General features: G+C 42.5%; 1 protein-coding gene across 1 annotated transcript in view; it reads right to left on the bottom strand.

Moving 5' to 3' along the window:
* The window catches only part of SDK1 (sidekick cell adhesion molecule 1), a 391,467-nt gene that overhangs the window by 87,940 nt on the left and 285,443 nt on the right, over nt 1-18,084 (bottom strand). The window contains exons 20-24 of the mRNA XM_066198540.1: nt 17,589-17,781; nt 14,572-14,670; nt 9,865-10,056; nt 7,862-7,983; nt 394-503 (exon numbers count right to left, since the gene is read on the bottom strand). Of these exons, the coding sequence (XP_066054637.1) occupies nt 394-503; nt 7,862-7,983; nt 9,865-10,056; nt 14,572-14,670; nt 17,589-17,781 (716 nt within the window). The remainder of the gene's footprint in view (nt 1-393; nt 504-7,861; nt 7,984-9,864; nt 10,057-14,571; nt 14,671-17,588; nt 17,782-18,084) is intronic.

Raw genomic sequence — 18,084 nt, 5'->3', positions numbered from 1 at the left:
CAGATTAAGTTAAATCAATAGAGCGATGTTTAAGCTGATGCAAATATGTAATTACAGGTTTGCACCAGTTTAACTACGATTGATTTGTCACTGGCTGATGTTCCACTGGTGCTCTCTTCGGGGAGGGAAGTCACAGGATTGCAGTTACTTGTAAAAGCATCTCACTGAGCACTTGAATTTCCTTCTTAATGCTATCAACTGGATTTTATGTGAATTACAATTATCAATATCAGATTAGAAATTTTAAGTATAAACTCTGGAAACAGAAAAGCTTTTCCCTTTTGTTCAGATTATAAAACCCAGCCAGATGTTTCTGATTAGGAAAGCTGTTCCATGTTGCTAATTGCTCATTTTATTTTTTTCATGTTGCAGATAATTTCTTGCTGTTCTTACCTGTAATGAGTGTAAGGAGTGAGGTTTGGTACCTCCAGCATCTGAGCATCAGGTTCATTCTCCACTTCATGGAGAGTCACCCATTCTTCTTCATCACCCAGCACACCAACCTGTACAAGGGAAAGGTAAGAAGGAATACAAAGTAGATTATCTATATGTGTAAATATATATAGAAATAAATACTTATAACCTATTTATAATGTGCATCATCACAACAGTGGAAGCACAAATGCTGTTAAACACATTTTTCAGTTAATACTGATTTTTATATGACTAGTAATCTGTAATGAGAAAACCCAGCCAAGTTAGCCATGTCTCCTTGTACCTGATGGGACTTCACTGGATCCTGTGATAAGATCCATGCCAGAAAAAACACCATGAGAGCCATAATACCCCATTCAATCTTCCTGCCACAATACAAAAGTATCAAGTAGTAATATAAGAGAATGAAAAATAGCCTTGATAATAACTTGCAGGAACTGATGCATACTAAGTAAGTCTCAATGGAGGCAAAATGCCATGGAAATGAAGACAGAGAAACAAGAACAAAGTCAAAGAACAAAAGTGTTTTAACCTCATCTGCTGCTCTGCACTTAGACCAGACTTTTCCATGAGCAACCCTTTGTATTAATTAATCACAACATGTTGCTCAACATGGGCCCTCAGCCACAGCAGTGTTAGAAGGGACTAAACACTAATGAGAATTGAGCATTGCTTTCCATGCAGCTTTCTGGAGATTAAATGAAGATGAATCAGGACTTAAAAGGAAGCCAACAGAGAATGAGAGAGAGGCCAGAGCCTGACCTGCATGATGCCGCATGCGTGGGCAGGGCTGTGCCTGAGAGCCATGGGAGGAGTGGGGAGAAGGGGACGAGAAGGGGTGCATGGCTGGGCTTCACTTTGGAGATTTGCAGGTGCTGGAACCCAGGGGAGCTCAGACAAGGCCCCTGGAATAATTCCCCAGCACTGAGCACCTTCCTCTGGTGTTCCAACCCACCCACAAAGGGTGGGTGTAGCCCAATGCCCTCATCCTGGTAGCCACAGTCTGGGGCTGAAGGGTGGCAGAGGGTACCTGGGCATCTCTTCCCTTCAGTGTCCATTCACAGACTTCACATCCACGAAGACACCTTCTCCCTCTTTTACCTACTGACACTATCTACTCCCACAGGCTGCTGTGGCAGCACATTCCAGAAGCTCACAACCCACTGTGTAAAGAGCTATTTCCTTTAATCTTTTTTAAACAGATCTCTTGCAAGTTCTGTGTACAAGTTACAGCCACAGACGCTGTCAAACACTCGACAGGCACCACAGCCCAAAGTACCTCGCATACCCCAAGTACTTCAAATAGAAAATTAGGTTTCATTCACTCTTTTCTTTTTTTTCCCCTCCCCTTCAGGAGAAGCAGCCTGATTTATTTATAGATGTTTTAGTTCTTCGCTCACCCAGGACTTGATGTGCTGCATATTTATGTTTGTGCATGAGGAAATGACACAAAGAAAATTAGGCCAGAGAAATAAGTTCTGCATTGCACTGTGGAAAGAAACCTCTGTGGTCTTCCCAGCAGAACATTTGATTCCATGGAGGATGTGGCTGAACTGGTCTTGAGGGGCCTTTCAGACTTGTTGGGGATCGAGGTCACTGCCATACACTAAACAACATATAAAATAGATGGTAGGGAAAACTATGGACCTTTTAAAATTCCCAGTCCTAACCAAGCTCCATAAATTATAGTGAAGTGGATGTGGAAGCTGAAGGGAAACAAGTTGAGACAGGCAAAACAGAGCACCCCTAAACTGAACCTGGAGAACAAAGAGTTGATAAAGAGATTTAAAAGAAAGAAAAAAAAAAAGCCCTACACAAACAAAGAAAGGATGAGAGGGTTGATTTCAGTCAAGGAAACAGAGAACACTTTTTATTAAATGAATTTTCTATTAATACTGTAGGAAGTCTACAGTAAATGCTTATTTTTGCAAATATTGCACGTAACAGCATCACCTCCAAGTGCTGCAGTAATTGTATAGCAACAATCCACAGTGCTCTGGAGCCTGCAAATAATCTCCAATGGTGACTAAGTTGACTTTTTTGGTATTCTAAGAGCAGTAAGAGCTTTTTAAAATATTTCTTGCCTAACAAAATAATGAGGAAAAAAAAAAAAGAAAGGCCCACAGGTTGCAATTGCTGTGCAGAGCTGGCAGGTCATTAATACACATTAAGGACCACATGGCCCAGCAGGGCTGACATTGACTCCGTGAGACATTTTCGGGTGGGCTGCAAAGGTGGAAATATTAAAGATCTTGTACTAGGTCCATGGAGAAGTTTCATTTATTTATTAAATGAAGAAGTTTCATTTATTTATATGTATATATATATATATATATATATACATGTAGATGTATGTATTCTCAGAAGCAAGCCTTAGAAGAAAACCTTCAGTGATGGACTTTATATTTTTAACTTCCCCAAAATCTATAGCAGATTCAAAGTTTCAGCCTGTGGAAGGAAAAGGAAATTATTTTTGCTGAAACACTCTGATGTCAGATCAGAGGAAACGTATCAGTTTCAAGAATCAGAGTACAAAGGGATTCCCACGGGGCAAGAAAGAACCACGGGCAGTGGTTGGGATAAAAGAGTCCTTTGAGGGGCAGGAGAGCCCACTCTGAGCCGCTCTGCAGAACATCAAGTGAAGTTAAAGGCTTCTTTCTTGTAGCTGTTTTTCTGGATAACAGTGTATGCACACTTCAGAGCAGGATGGTGTTTGCTGACAGATCACACAAGCTCGTGGGTGCTTTGTTTTGGGAGGCAGATGAGGCACCAACTGCTTTTCTGTTACCATCAGCATAAAAACTCCTCGAGGAACGTGCTCTGCACCTTCCTAGATCCTGTGCCATGGGGGCACAGCCCCCAGAGACCCCAGGGCTGCCAAAAAGAAAACACCTCTGTCCCCTGAGACACTTCAATAACCATCAGCCATCACTGCTCAGCACATATTCATCCCCTCAGCTGCTCCCAAGGCAATACATCCAATAAAAGGGCATATTCCTTTATTATTGCAGAAATGAGACAGTGTAAAACAATATTGGGAGTGATGTCAGATCCTTTTACTTCCCCAAGCATTAGTTTCTCCAATTCTTCAAAGGAAAACGTTACATATTTTATGAAAATGACTCAACGTTTTCTGATGGAATGCCCTGCATGAGCAAAGTTGCAGAATTCTGACTTTAAAAGGAAAACCCAGGAAACTAAAATTTGGCATGAAGAAACAACGTGTGCAAGACGGCAATGCCTCCAAAACTTCAGTTACGAAGTGCTAACTGCAGGAAAGGAAAGCACAATGTTTCTGTACATTACAGAGGTACCCCGTGTCCTGCTATCGTTCAAGATGTGTCAGAGTTCTCGTTTTAGAGGTCCATAACTCACACTTTTGAAATCGCTTTGGGAGAAATTCGGTTCAGGGGATGTCAGCCCGGGTGCAATTTTTTTTCCTCGCTAAATCCTTACATCGATTCAGCCATTTTTGATTTAGAGATTGTCAAGGGCATAAAACTGTCAGGGTTTCAGACACTTTATTTACCAGCTCTGAAGTGAAAACGACACCCAGAGAATCACCTGGTGCAATGGATGAATCCTATCTGGGTCACTGCCCTCACCCACAAAACCACACAAATTCATGGGTGAAGTTGTAACTTCTTTCCCAACTCACAGCTTTAGAAAGCAACACAGAGATAATACTTTAAAGGTTTTACCACTTTGAAACTCTGCTTCTGCTCACCATGACATTCATACAAAAATCTCTCTAAAACCAGCAGAAAGGCTTTAAGCAAAAACTCTCTATAATAGCCCATACACTCAAGGCTCCAGGAAATGTGACACTTCTTCAGAAACAGCTTTCAGCCATTCTGCAGCTCTTGTGGTGCCTGCAAGTAATGTTAATCACCAGAAAAACACCAGAAAAACCTGACTGGGCAGAAGTTATCCTGGATTTTGTAATCAGCTCAGTGGTGTGGACTGAGCACCCACCAAGGCACAGTCAGGATGGGTTGAAAATAGGTGATCCTCAAGATCCTTTCCGACCCAAACCATTCCATGATCAATTTATACACATTTTTCCTGAAAAAGCCCCAGGAAAAATCCAACACAAGGAAAAACAAGAACTGCGAATTGCAACTGCGAGAGAGTGCAAACATGAAACTACATGAACACCAGCAGGGATTTGTAGTCATTCTTGGCTGAAAATTGCAAAAAAAGAAAAAAAAAAGAAAAAAAAAGAAGACTGCAATATATGCTCTAACTGCATCTGAGAGGACAGGATGGCTGGAAGGATTTTCTGAAATTCTTTGTGGAGGAACAAGCTACCTGCGAGTGTCAATGCCACAAGGCAGGAGGACTGCTGGTCCCTCTGAACAAGTGTCAGTGGAACTTTTATATTACATTTGAGCCTCTACTCTTTAAACTATACTCTATGTAACAGGAAAAAAAAAACACCAAAAAACCAAAAAACTGTTAGAAGTATTTTTTAAACAGTATTGGTACATTTCTGTAGTTCTCTGTTCGCAAATCCAGTTTCCTCCAGTCCTGAGTCTAGATAAAAAGGATGGAAAAGAAACAATCTAGTGAATTTTAAAAAAATCCCTTCAAAAGAACAGAATGTACCTTCACTAGAAACGCAGAAATGGGATTTTTAACGCTTGATATTTCAGTATCTACCAACACTAAACTCGTAAAGACTTGATCTCCTCTCATGTTCATTGACATAATAGAGAATTAGTTCCACAGTGGCTCCCACGAATTTACACCCAGGCACAAAAAGCAGAAACCAAGGCCAGATGCACAAAATTTCACGTCAGCTGGAATTCCCAGCTGTGTTTCTCATCCAAATTGTTCATGAAGTATCAGACTTCAAAAATGGCTCTCAGCCAAACTGGAGCACTTGGAACATTTTCTAGACCTGCCCTCACCAAGGAAGCTTTCTGCCAAATAAAGGAACGAAGAAGAAAAACACGTTGGTGGCAGGTTGGTTGTGCTTGTGAATACAAAACAGCTGAATTTTGTCTGTAAGGACTCAGACACTGAGAGTGAAAGGTAACTTCCCAGTGGGGATGGAAGAGAAGAGTCAGAATTATCAGGGATGTCCAAAGCAAAGGTGCTGCCCAGCTTACAGAGGGGGAGGGACACCGATGAAGTGCCCAAATCACAGATTAGTGTTTTATCGCTGAATGTCATCCTGTCCCTTGGCAATACCATCAGCTTTAAAACCAGAGCATGCTAAACCACCCCTTAAGTGGCTTTTAATTTAATGCCAAGGCATGAAACACTTAACACTGCTATTAAAAGCTGTACATGGGTCAGTGAATGAAAGATCCAGAAGGACAAAACCCCTCTCTCCGTTTCAGTATTGTACAACCACAGCCCTTCAATCCAACACAGTCCTAAGGAGCAATTACGGCTGTCCATGCTAAAATACAGAGGCTCCAACATCAGCCTCCACCCCAGCATGGACAAATCCCAGAATCCCAGCTGACAACAGACCACATCAAAGGCAGAAATGGAAACTGGGGTGGCACTGGCAGCAAAAAACAATTTTGCAGGAGTTCTTTGAAAGGTGGGCATGTCCAAGGTAGTTTAGATCCAAGTGGAGAAAGAGGAATTCCTGCCCCTATCCGCTGCCAGTGCCATGTTCACACCCCCTCCCCTCACAATGATGTTCTGATCACACACAGCCTGTGCAGAAGTGGATCTGTCTGAAACTCATCTGTTCTTGGCTAGATCAAAGCTCACAGCAGCTCCAGGTCTGATCCTGTGTCAGCACACACAGAATGCACGAGGAGGAAAAGTCTTGGTAAGCGGGATGGGGAGAGGGAACAGGAGCAGGACAACAAGAGCTCTGCTTTAGATTGGCTGAAAGTGCCGTGAAATTGTACTTTCAGAGAGAAAGTTTGAGAGGAATGATGGCAGAAAGGGGCTGTGAACAAAGGATTATATGCAGCTGTCATCCTGGAAACAGGATTTGCTATATCCTTGAGGACTCACCGATTTCACTGCATACCTGAACTGATTTTCATTAATCAGGTGAGCAAGAGTTTTTATTTTTTCTTGAAATCTACTAGGAGCAACATTTCTTGTTGTGCTGAAGCTGAGCAGTGAGGTGTGACGCAGCAGAAACTTGTAGAGTTGCTGTGGTTAAAAGGACTGCCCAGATTCCACCAGGACTTGGCTGTGCTCCTTCCCCAAAAGGAGCAAATAATTCCTGGATCTATCAGAACCAAAAACCTCTGGACTTTTCTAGTGATGCATGAGATATTGGTGAGGGTTTGTGAACATGAAAGACCCTCCCTGCAACCAAGGCCTGCTCAAGCCACTTTTTGTACCCAGGGCTCTTCAAGGATGTGGATGAACTTCATGGTCATTATCACTGCAGTTTTAAAGCATTCAAATTTGCTTCACTTCAGTAGCATTCTGCAACTCACTGAATTAACAAATTCCTAGCAATATCAATGTGGTGTTCCAGCAGGAAAATGCTCCTCAGAATGTGCTAAGCCACCATATTATTGGATTTTGGTGTTTAATTCTGTAATATGCCATAATGTGTATATAAATGGCACAAAATGTACCAACTTGTTCACAACAATCTCATTACCGAGTGAAGTGATTGTATCAACATGTCTAAGTGGTGACGGTGATTTAAGAAGTCCAACATTTGGTCTTAAAAACAGATCACAGTATTTATAAAGACCTGTGGGTGGAAAAGGAAGAAGCAAAGCTCATTTGTCAGGAGAACAAACGAGGAATATATAACTCCTCCAAGGCATAATGACAGCAGAAAGAGGGATATTGTTTAAAGCTGATGGAGAAGAGAATTCATCCTATTCATATCTAAAGGCCTGGATAGAAAACCTTGGTATATTCCACTACAAGATAGAAAAATACACTCAGTCTCATGAATAATGGTATCTTTACTGTTCAGTGCAATTCTTCCTATACTTCTGAATCTATGAGATAGTAATTCCAAACTTTTGAAAAGGCACCGCACAGAACCTAAACAGAAGTTTGAAATCCTTTTTAAAATAGATGGCTGGACTAAAGCTCTGCTGTGTGTGCTGTTTATGGTGTACCTGGTGTTCTGAACACACACAAAACCCCATGTGAATTATTCAAAGGATAAGCATTCTCACATACATATATATACATATATATTATATATCACATTTTGCTGCTGTTCTTCTGAACAGAAGTCCCAGCATTCTTCTGACCCTTTTCTTCCTGCCTGACACAGACGTTTCTGAACTGAGCCTCTCAAACTCCCCTGCATCCCAACCTTCCCAGAACCCCCTGGACAGATACTCCAAGCCATTCACAGAGGAGCTCTGGTCCAAAGTTCAACAAAAATGGAAATCCCAACAGGAATTCTTTCCCAACAGGCTCTTTTTAACCCCCCAGAAACTCAATTAAGATAATTTTGTCAGGGCCATACCTGGCCTTCCACTATCCACTTGGAGATGGAGGTTTTGCCATCGTATCCCGGGCGGAACTGAAGCGTGGCAGAGCGAGGGCTAATGTTGGAAATCACCAGGTTGGTTGGAGCACCTGGAAGTTCTGCAGAAACAGAAAAGTAAATGAGAGACAGAAACACTCTTTCTCTAGGAGCCAGTAACACAAGCTGACATTCATTTTCCAATATAAAAAAAACACAGGGAAAAGGGCTCTATTTGCCCCAGTTGTGGTTATTTTTCTTTTCTTTTCAGCAGAGTTTTACCCACAGCGTTACTATTTCTGCTCTCTGTGCATGCACCACATTTTTACAGATCAAATGAAAAGAGAAAGAGCCCATCTACAGAATTACAGGTACTATTTTAGAGAAGCTTCCCAACGAACAAACCCTGGTGGTCCTGAGGGAAAGCACTTCCCAGCTCCAGGTCTGCCAAGTCACCTAATTCCACTGCACTTCTGTTTCTCCAGAATTAAATGACAATAAGTTTTATTTACTTCTTAGAGGACATACAACTACAGCTGGAAAAAACCTCAGTTTTGGGTAATGTATTTAATACTGACCTATAATATCTGGGTTTTCCAGGGCTTTGCTAAAGCCTGATTAAAGTAGATAATTTTTTTTCCTTCCTGTAGCAAATAAAGAGGGTAACCTCCTATGAGGAAAAATCTGAAGCAGCAATCAGATCTTTACCTCCCATCAGTCAAGATTACAGTGGCATTTACATTTTTAATACCATCTGAATTAACAACAAAAGCAAGACCAGAAAGAGATTAAATATAGAGTGTTTGAAATAAATTCCCAATAGTTACCTGCATTTATAAGAAATGGAAATAACTATTATAATCAGTAATTATATAGTGGAAGGTGTCCCTGCCCATGGCAGGGGGTTGGAACTAAATTATCTTTCGGGTCCCTTCCAACCCAAACCATTCTGTAATTTTAGGATAATGCTGCACTCTGTGCAACTGCAACAGGCCAAAAATGGGCAGGGTTTTGGCATATATTTCAGGTATGCACAAATACCCAGCATTTCTTGGTTCTTACTTCACATTTGGGAACCACGATCGATAAGCTAACCCTGCCCAAGTGGGATAATGCTGTTATCTGGCAGGCATCCTGCCATCAGATAGCATGGCATTGATCCAGTCTGCAGCTTGTCACAATTACCTGTGATTAGGGAAAAGAAGGGCAAACATACTTCAGAACACACAGAAAAGTTAAATAATACTGTAGAAGGGAAAAATTGGATTCCCTCAGTGATGAGCAGTAACTGCTCCACTTCAGAAAATTCTGCTTCTATAACCTCTATATTAACTGAAACTGCTTATTTGAGGTATGAATTGGCTGTTTAGTTTGCTTTTTACACTGGATGGAGCAGAGTGTAGAATTTTAAAAACAAAATACAAAAAGGGTAAATGTTCAGGTGCCCAAATGATAATTCAGACAATGTGGGACAGAACTATCTCCTGTCAAATATTTTTTCAGGCCACAACTTCAGATTCTTGTAAATAAGATTTTAGTTTCACCATACAAGTGAAACACTCGTAGTTGACATAAGCTATATTACTTCCACATGGAAAATCCTTTCCCTTTTAATATCACCCAAACTCTGTCTTTTCCCCCAAAGCAATACTTTGAATTGATTCAGGCTTCATTCTGATGTCACTTTGTAAATGTCAGGAGATTCTGTATTGTAACCGCTTTATTACTTTGTCCATTCCATTGTCATACCTACAACTTTTTGTATTTTTTTTTGTATTTGTATTAAACATCCTCAACTTCCTGGAAATTTTAAACTGGAGATGTCTTCATGTTAACATTTCAGTCTGTTCCAAAAATTAAACCCAAATTACGCGGCGAAGAACTCCAAGCGCTTCACAGATAAAATAATTTATATTACCGCTGAAGTGAAGTAACCTTTGGAGCACAGAAACACCACAGAAACACATGAGGTTGAGTGTTTTGTTCCCTGCAGGGTGACCAACCTGGGGGCACTCCAGAGGAGATGGTGGAGGAGGTGACCCAGCCGCTGCCCTGGGCGGTGACGGCAGCCACCTCGATGGTGTAGGTGGTGAGGGAGGCCAGCCCCGTGATCTTGTACTCCAGGGTGCTGTTGGACAGCGAGCGCGCCAGGCGGGACTCATTCCTGCCATACACCTCCCAGGAGATCTGGTACCCTGCAAAACACCCACAGGTCAGGGGGAACACCGTTCTCCAGCAGCCCAGAGAATTCCTGCCTCTGCCTGTCGGCGCTGGTGGATCCTTGTTCCTTATGCCATTCCTTGTGATCACCTTTTATAAACAATAAAAAAAAAACCCTCCTGAAAGTAAACATTGGCTAAAACACCCAGGGATTTAAAAAATATTTTTATTTCCAATAAGCAATTGATGCAGGTAGCCCACAGAGCATGATCTCCCTGTCAGGAGAACATGAGGTCTCAGCTGTCTTTTTTTTCTATGCTTGGTATGAAATGGCCTTGGAAACCTGGAAAGAGCCTGACAGAAAGGTGGGCTTCCATTCTGTGAACTCCAAGAAGCAAACAGGAAGAAACACTGGAAAATCTAACATCTACTGGAATATCTAATTAAAAATCCCTATGTGCTTAGTAAGGCTTTTTCCCTTTGCAGGCTGAAGCAACCTTCAGTTCTGCCTGTCTGGAAATACTTAGAAATCTGACAATTTCAATCTGACAATAACTATCAGGCAGGAACATTGTGGGAATCTTCTAGGAACTGAAAAACCTTTACTCCCCACCGCTTGTTCCTTGCAGAAAAGCTTCAGCAGGGTGAATCATTATCCTTTCTTTCAAAACCATCTTGGAGCCAATGCATTGTCCAAAGCTGCACCTGCCCTGACCTCCATATTATTCTTCTATCATAACCAGGCTTTCCTTTTTATCTCTTTGATAACCACTTGCCTTCCAAGAACTTTTGAAAGTTTCCACTGTCTGATTTCCTCAATTTTACCTCCGAATCTGCTTGTCCTCCTCCGGCCCAGTCCCACTTTATTCTCATTTGAACCCAGGTGAACCTCGCTGTGCCAGTCCCCAGAAAGCAAGTCTGAAAAGTTTGCTTGATTGCCACTTTCTTTGTGATTTGACTCAGAGGGTGAAAAAAAAAAATACACATAGCTCTTGAATGCCTGTGAAATTGAAGTGAGTGAAAAGGACTAACAGAAAGGAATCCCACTGAGTGAACCATGCACAAGGCAAACTGGCTAGAGAAACTCCCTACTGGGTCCCTGTTCCCATCATCTAAGATGAGGAATTCAGACCAGTTGGAGGGCTTGAAGGTTTTTTTTTTTTCATTTTTTTTTTTTAAATAAAAAGACATGATAAGCTGATTAACATATATGAATTGACATAGCAAAATCGCTCATGGTATTAATCAGCAAGAGAGCATCATCTCACGAGGCAAAAGGATGGTGAGACAAATATTTCTGCAAGAGTCTGAGAGGTGTGAGACGTTCTCTGCCCTCTCTTGTGAGCAGCCATCACTGACAGGGATTCGTCTTAACCTGATTTTGCATGAAAATGGGCTCAGTGTGCTCACACAGTCGCTAATTACTTTTCAGGTGAGAGGGCAGTGATAAAGGAGGTGATGCTTCAACAATTCCAGCTACTCCACAAATGGTCCTCTGACTCTGCACTGCAGAGGGGAAGGGGAAAAACTCGTGAATACTCATCTGGAACTGGTTTTAAACAAGTCTCTGAGTGGGAATTAATTAACTCAGTAATTCACCAATGTCTTGAAAACACTGTGATGTTTTGATCCTCTCTGAAAAGGCTTAAGAATCATTTGTCAGACCAGAGTTGATGTAGCATAGACAGGATTGTAATCTGTAGGAAGATTTTGACCAAGTTTAAGGACTCTGTTGCCTGAATTAACAGAGGATGAGCAGAAAGGTGGGGGCTGACTGTCCCCTGCATTTGATGCTCAGTGAAGAGGCACGAAGGAGCTGCACACAGAAGGGCCATCACAAACATCCTTTTCTTTCAATAGCTGTGGGTGCAGCCTGTTCCAGACAATAAATAACCAGAGGAAGATAAGCAGGGGACTTTTAATGCTCCCTCTAAGCATTTGTTGCTTACGGACAATGGAAAGTGTCACTCAGCATGCACCAGGCAATCTTCGGTGATTGAGATATCTCCTCTCCCATCTGGATAAGCTTAGGTTATACATCAAATGTTGATGATTATTCTTTGGACATTTTATCTCTTCTCCCTTGTGACCACAGGATGAGACCCAGCTTTCCCGCCCATTAAGCACATAGTCCCTATGTATTTATTTTCTGGGGGGGGGGAAAAAATAAAAATGTTCACCAAGAAAAATATCCCGAGTTCCTGTGTAAATTGAAGAAAAGGCAAAGAGGCAGTATTTACTGTCGGGGATTTCAGTCCCCAATGCATAGTTAAATTCCAGTCATACAAAAGATGAGAACAGAAAATGTGTACGTACACAGCGAGCGAGCAGACACAAAGCCAAACGCAATCAGGCATAACAAAAACAGATGAAAAAAAAAAGAAAAGTCCTGAAGGACAGGAACAACAAGCTCTGCACCCCTAAGTAGCACTTCAGCCACACTGAGTGGCAGATGGGCAGAACTCTGGGCCATGTGGCTGCTGAGAACACACTCCCTGCGTTGCAGATGTGATCCCTGCCAGAAATGTGAGTGGGGATTTTCCAGAGGGTTTCCCCTGGTTTCGGCGTTAGTGAGGACAGGGAAGGTGCCACAGATCCTTCCCCCACGCTTTGGCACTCCACAAAACTCTGCCTAACGGGAACTAATGACCACAGGAGTTTCAGAAATAATTTTCTGTTGATGTGGAGTAAATTCTCTACGCGAGAGCACTACACCCAATCACAAACTGTCCGTCCACATCCAGATCCTCATAAATCAATGTTTGCTGAGGGAACGAGGAAGATACTGAGATTTACAGCAAGAGTAATGGGCAATTTCCCAGAGCAGGTTGGCTGCTGGGCACCCCCTCCGTGCTTCCCTCCTCCCTGCACCGTGCAGGGAACAAGAAGGTCCAGTAAAGACATCAATGAGCAGAAATGATGAATAATTGCCTCCCTGAGCGCTCAGATCTCCAAGCAGCCCTCTCTAAACCTTTGAGGTGCTCAGGGCATGAACAATTTTGCTGTTCTTCTATCCCAAATGCAATTTGCATCATTAAGGAGGTTTCTTTTTCCTTAGAGACTCTCCTGGGCATTTTCACACTGGTGTTTTGTCCTGAATGAGAGCAGGTCTTCACTTAATTCCTTCTGAAACAATTTACCCCGATACAACCCAGTCCATCATTTGGCTCCATCAGGTTTCAGCCCATTCTGGGAGGGGGCAGCTTGTTTACGGCAAAGTAATTCTGCAGCACCAAGCCCAGAGCTGCTACCTGCTGCTTAACAGGGATCAGTATTACATCATCCTGGATGGAGGCACCTAAATTTAAGCACTTGGGCTTGAAAGGCTTTGGCCATTCTCTCTGAATCAATACTGCTCTGCTTTCAGGAGTCATTAGTTTCTGTTCTCAAACCACTTAAATCAGTGCATATTTCAGGCAGATTTCCATGGTGGAGAGGCAGGAGATGATCTGCATGAGGATTCCACAAACAGCTCAGAGCACACAGCTACAAACGGTGCACGTCACCGAGGAAAACACTGACAAGTGAAACCCTAGCAAAACAATTACACCTGGCAAAGTTAAAATGCTTCGGGAAATTAGACTGATAGAACATTTCAGTGGTCAAGGGTCAGAAAACCTGATTTGTTTTTTTTTTTTTAACTCCTAAAATGCATTTTTAAAAAATGGGAACACATTTTTTTAAAAAAAATTAAACATTTTAATGCTCCAAACCCAAAATATTTTGATCCACATGAAATTATTTTCTCCCTTCCCAACTACCTCCAGTAATTTAAAATCTGGGAGCTTCTTTTTGCTGAAAAAGCTTTGTTAAATGGAATGTCCATCCTGTGCAGCTGCAATAGTTTCCCATCTGAAAACAATATTGCCTCTGTTGATAAGAACTAGAGGTTTCCTCAAGTATTTACACCTTCCTTTATGAAAAATAATGAAGTTGCTGCTGTTGTATCTCCACTGGCATGCAGTAAATAGATAAATAGCTTGTCAAATGGCAGACTGATCAAAGAGAAACAAGAGAGTTCTGAACCCTTGTGATTGTTTAGAACAGATTAAGTAATGACATGCAAATTCCGTCACGCAGTCCACAGCCAGACCACTTGATCACAGAGGAAGGATTCTGCTGATTTCAGGCTTGGTCTTGATTGCAAACTTCAGCAATGCCAATCCAGACTTTGCAGCTGTGAGCTTCATGTAGGGACCCCCCACCCATGGGGCAAAGGCCAAGCACGGTCTCACAAATTTCCAAAAATTCAGTAAAGCAGGTGGAGGTCACGGAGGATTTAACAAGACCAGACACCCTGTGGGGAGCTGATTTCTAACACAAACTGCTTTTCCAGTAACCACAATCATGAGCTGCCAGTAATTGGAGCTGTACTTTGTGTTAACACTCCCTGGTGACATCTCAATTACCCAGAGGAGGGGCCAGGAAATCAGCAATAGCCCAAATTCTCCCTAAATGCTCCATTATACAGTTTTTCACTGCAACAACACATTCCACCCCCCACACACTGAATAGAAAAAATAAGTAAAGGCAGAGATACCAGCTGATACCTGTGATGATGCCATTTTTCTCTACAGGTTCTTGCCAGCTGACCTTGAGCGAGGTGTCCAGAATCTCAGTGAAACTCAGGTGTCCCACAGCTCCCGGCTCTGGCAAATGAGAAAAGGAAAGCTGTTAATAGGTGAACCCCTCTTAACTGGGATCAGAGTCACGTTGCAGGGTTAGGGATGGAGACAAATGTCCCTGAGGCAGGGCTAAGGGAGGCTGGAACCTTGGTGAGAGGAGAAGACGAGGTGGGAAGAAACACTCTGGCTATCATCATGTCAATTATTTCACCCAGTCATCATTCCACGTGTGTGGAGATCTAACATTGCTGTTTTCCCTCAAGGGTACCTGAGAGGTGTTTACCTGTTTTGTGCAGCAACACCACCAGCAATCCCTTCATCTGGAAAGAGCTTTTTTCCTATGCAAGGTCACAGCAAGGACAGAGTCACGAGCCACTGCTTGGATAAATTCCCTCAAAACAACTCTAAAAATGTCCAACATAATGGCAACTGTCTTCTGTAAAATGAATACAAGTGTGTGAAACTTTTTAAAGGGTTTTTATGATGTAGCTCAAGAGCTCTTAAAAATTTCAGCTCCCCAGTGTGCAATGAAAGAGCATAAAATGGAATGACTGTCAAGAATATGCCATCCTCCCTCAATTTTGATCTTCAAGGAAGACAACCTGACTGATTTTTGATCCAAATGCTGTTCTGTCCTCAATCGATGTACTGGAAAAAGGAGGTTTTGTTCACTTTATATTCACTGTGCTTCTGTCATTGGATGCCTGCCCGAGTATCCTCCGGCTCCACTGACATCAGTTGGCAATTTCTTGTCTGCAATTTCATGTTTTGTTTCTTCTTCAATTTAGTCCAGCCTCTCATTCCCTTCCAGCTATGACAAAAAAAAGCCCAAACCCTGCCAGTAGGTCAGCTACAACCCCATTTGAAATTCTTCAGTCCCAGGGAGAAAATACTCCAAATCCACTCTGCAGGATCCAGTAGTCAAAGCACCACAGAACTGCTGATCCCATAGTGATTCCAGGAATGCCCAACAGGAGCATGGAATTATCAGTTTGGGACCATGGAGCTGCGCACATGGAACCCACACACCTACAAAGCTTTGCTCCAATCAGCCCAATTTTAAAGTCCTCAGCAAACAGAGGTGCAGGTGACTCCAGGTCAGGACATGACGCTTCTGACTGGATGTCAGGTTTTATTTGACCTACAGTTTGTCGGCAAACAGATCCCTGTTCCCCTAAAGGATTGCCTAGCTTTGCCATCCAGACAGAAAACGATCACCTGTGAACATGAGTGACAGGCCTTTCAAATCTTTTTTTTCCCACCACATAAATCCTGAAGCAACTCAGCTTCAAGGAGTTCTCTGCCAAGATGCATTACACCATCCTGCACTGAACTTCCCCATCACTGTGAAAACCCAGGGAAGCAATTCTACGGGATTAGTAAATAAATAAATACAATCCTGCTCACCTTTCCTGCTGAGGCTCCTTGCAGCATGTAGCTGGACACACCAAGAAATGTCTCAGATTATCTAGAAAATGCAAGTCTGGCTCTCTCCTGGTTTGTGCTTCCCCATGGAATTCTCTTCCCTGTGACCCCAACATTTCCCTGAGATAGCCTCAATGAGACAGGGCAATGACTCTGCCCCTGCTCCCACTTTGTGGAAAGGATTTAAGGCTCATTTCTGCAGCCTTTCCTTCAGCAGAAATATTAACAGTCTCTTTCCTCTTCCCAACTGATTACTTTGTGTGAAATCCAAGGAGTTATGTATCTTTGGTTTCTTGCCCTTCTGCACTCACTGAGATCAACCACGGGGTTCTACCATGCTGAGAGGGAAAAAACAGATGAACTCAAACACATTTACAAATTGTCACTGGCTAAAGCTTTTTTCCCTTAGGAAAATGGGCAAAAAAGCTGATAATGCACAGAGGAACTTAATGAACATTCCTCTTTCCACCACACCTTTGCTTTCATCCCAGACACACAAGTTGGAGTTCAGATTAGTGGCTCACACAGATTTCTGGTCCTTAAATTCCTACCTGTTCTAGTACATAGAGGAGAGTAACCACACCAGGAAAAATCCATGGGAAAGTAATTTTCTCTAGGTTCCTTCAAAAATATCTCGTGAAAAATTGGATTAGCATTTTGAGCCTCACTCCTGAGAATGTTAATGGATTCTTCTTTACAGGAACACTGACTAACCCAAAAGATCGCTATTAAGGCAGAGTAGCATTTCTAAAAACAATACTTTAATGGATAAATTAGACATTTTTATTCTCGTTTACACCTGCAAATGTGCAGCAGTGTTTATGATGCTCCCAAAGCACTGGCCAAAGCCAAGATCTGGACTGTGAACACAGTGGGCTGTGAGGGCCACTGCAATTTATCTGCATCACACACACTGCACTTGTAAGGCCCAAATATGCCTTGAGAAAACAACTTCAAGGGGCCACAGAGACCAAACCTTTTTCTGATGCAGGAAATAATTTATATGCTAAACCATCCAGTACATTTATTTCATCCTGCCTCCAGTTTTTCAGGATGCAAGATACAGCCTTGCTGTGACCCTGGTTCTTTCACATGAACACTTGCAATATAGTATAGATACAAACATTTTCAATTTATTGGGTAACAGCAGGAAACAAATGTAAATTAATCATTGACCTCCTCAGGAAGTTCCAGTGCCAAGTTCCTAAGAAGATCAATTCATGTTTATTTGGGTGCCTGAGCATGGATTTAAGAGCACAAGGATTCACAGACATAACACATTGTGTGTTGGCTGAATCAGACTACGAAGTTCTTAGCTAATCACCAATATTAAAAAATTCATCCAGGTTTAGTCCACGATGAAACAAAAAAACATCAAATATTTACCACAGGCTGAAGGAACACCCATGGAAAAGTGGCTGAGGTCTTCATCTGACACGAGGTCAGATGAGAAGAGATTGCAGAGTGAAGCTGAGGTGAAATTTTAAGCAGAGAGATGTAACAATTTGGGCACTCACTGTCTTCCAGGGTGCGCAGGAGCTGGGGAGGGCTCCGAGGGCCGTCCCCCGGCGTGGTGAAGCACAGCACTGAGGTGTAGTAGCTGGTGAATTTCTTCAGGTTGGTGATGCAGCCACTGTGAACGCCGTGGAAATCCGGAGCGATGGTGACCACGGTCACACTCTCTGGAGCATCCACTGGCCACGCCAGGAGCTGGGAAATTTAAACACGGATGAGCTCTCATTAGAAATTGTGTCTATTTGGAATCAAAGCGGGTTTGGCTGCCAAAACCATCTTAATCTGATTGCAAAGAACCAAGCAATGCTGTTAAACTACTGTCAGCTCTGATGCTGAACAGATGGATGCAGCACTGTGACACTGGAGGGATGTCTGTAGCACTCACTGCTGATGGGGATACACCAGCATTGCAATTCTCCACGGCTGCTACTGAGCAATTCCAAAATTATGGCAAATCATTATTCAGATGACATGAGCCTTTTGTCTCATCAGCCTGGC

This window comes from Chamaea fasciata, unplaced genomic scaffold, assembly GCF_029207755.1.
Source record: "Chamaea fasciata isolate MVZ Bird 193981 ecotype frontalis unplaced genomic scaffold, bChaFas1.0.hap1 SCAF_16, whole genome shotgun sequence".
Classification (NCBI taxonomy): Eukaryota; Metazoa; Chordata; class Aves; order Passeriformes; family Sylviidae; genus Chamaea; species Chamaea fasciata.
The sequence above is the reverse complement of the archived record's forward strand: the minus strand, read 5'-3'. Positions and strand labels throughout refer to the sequence as shown.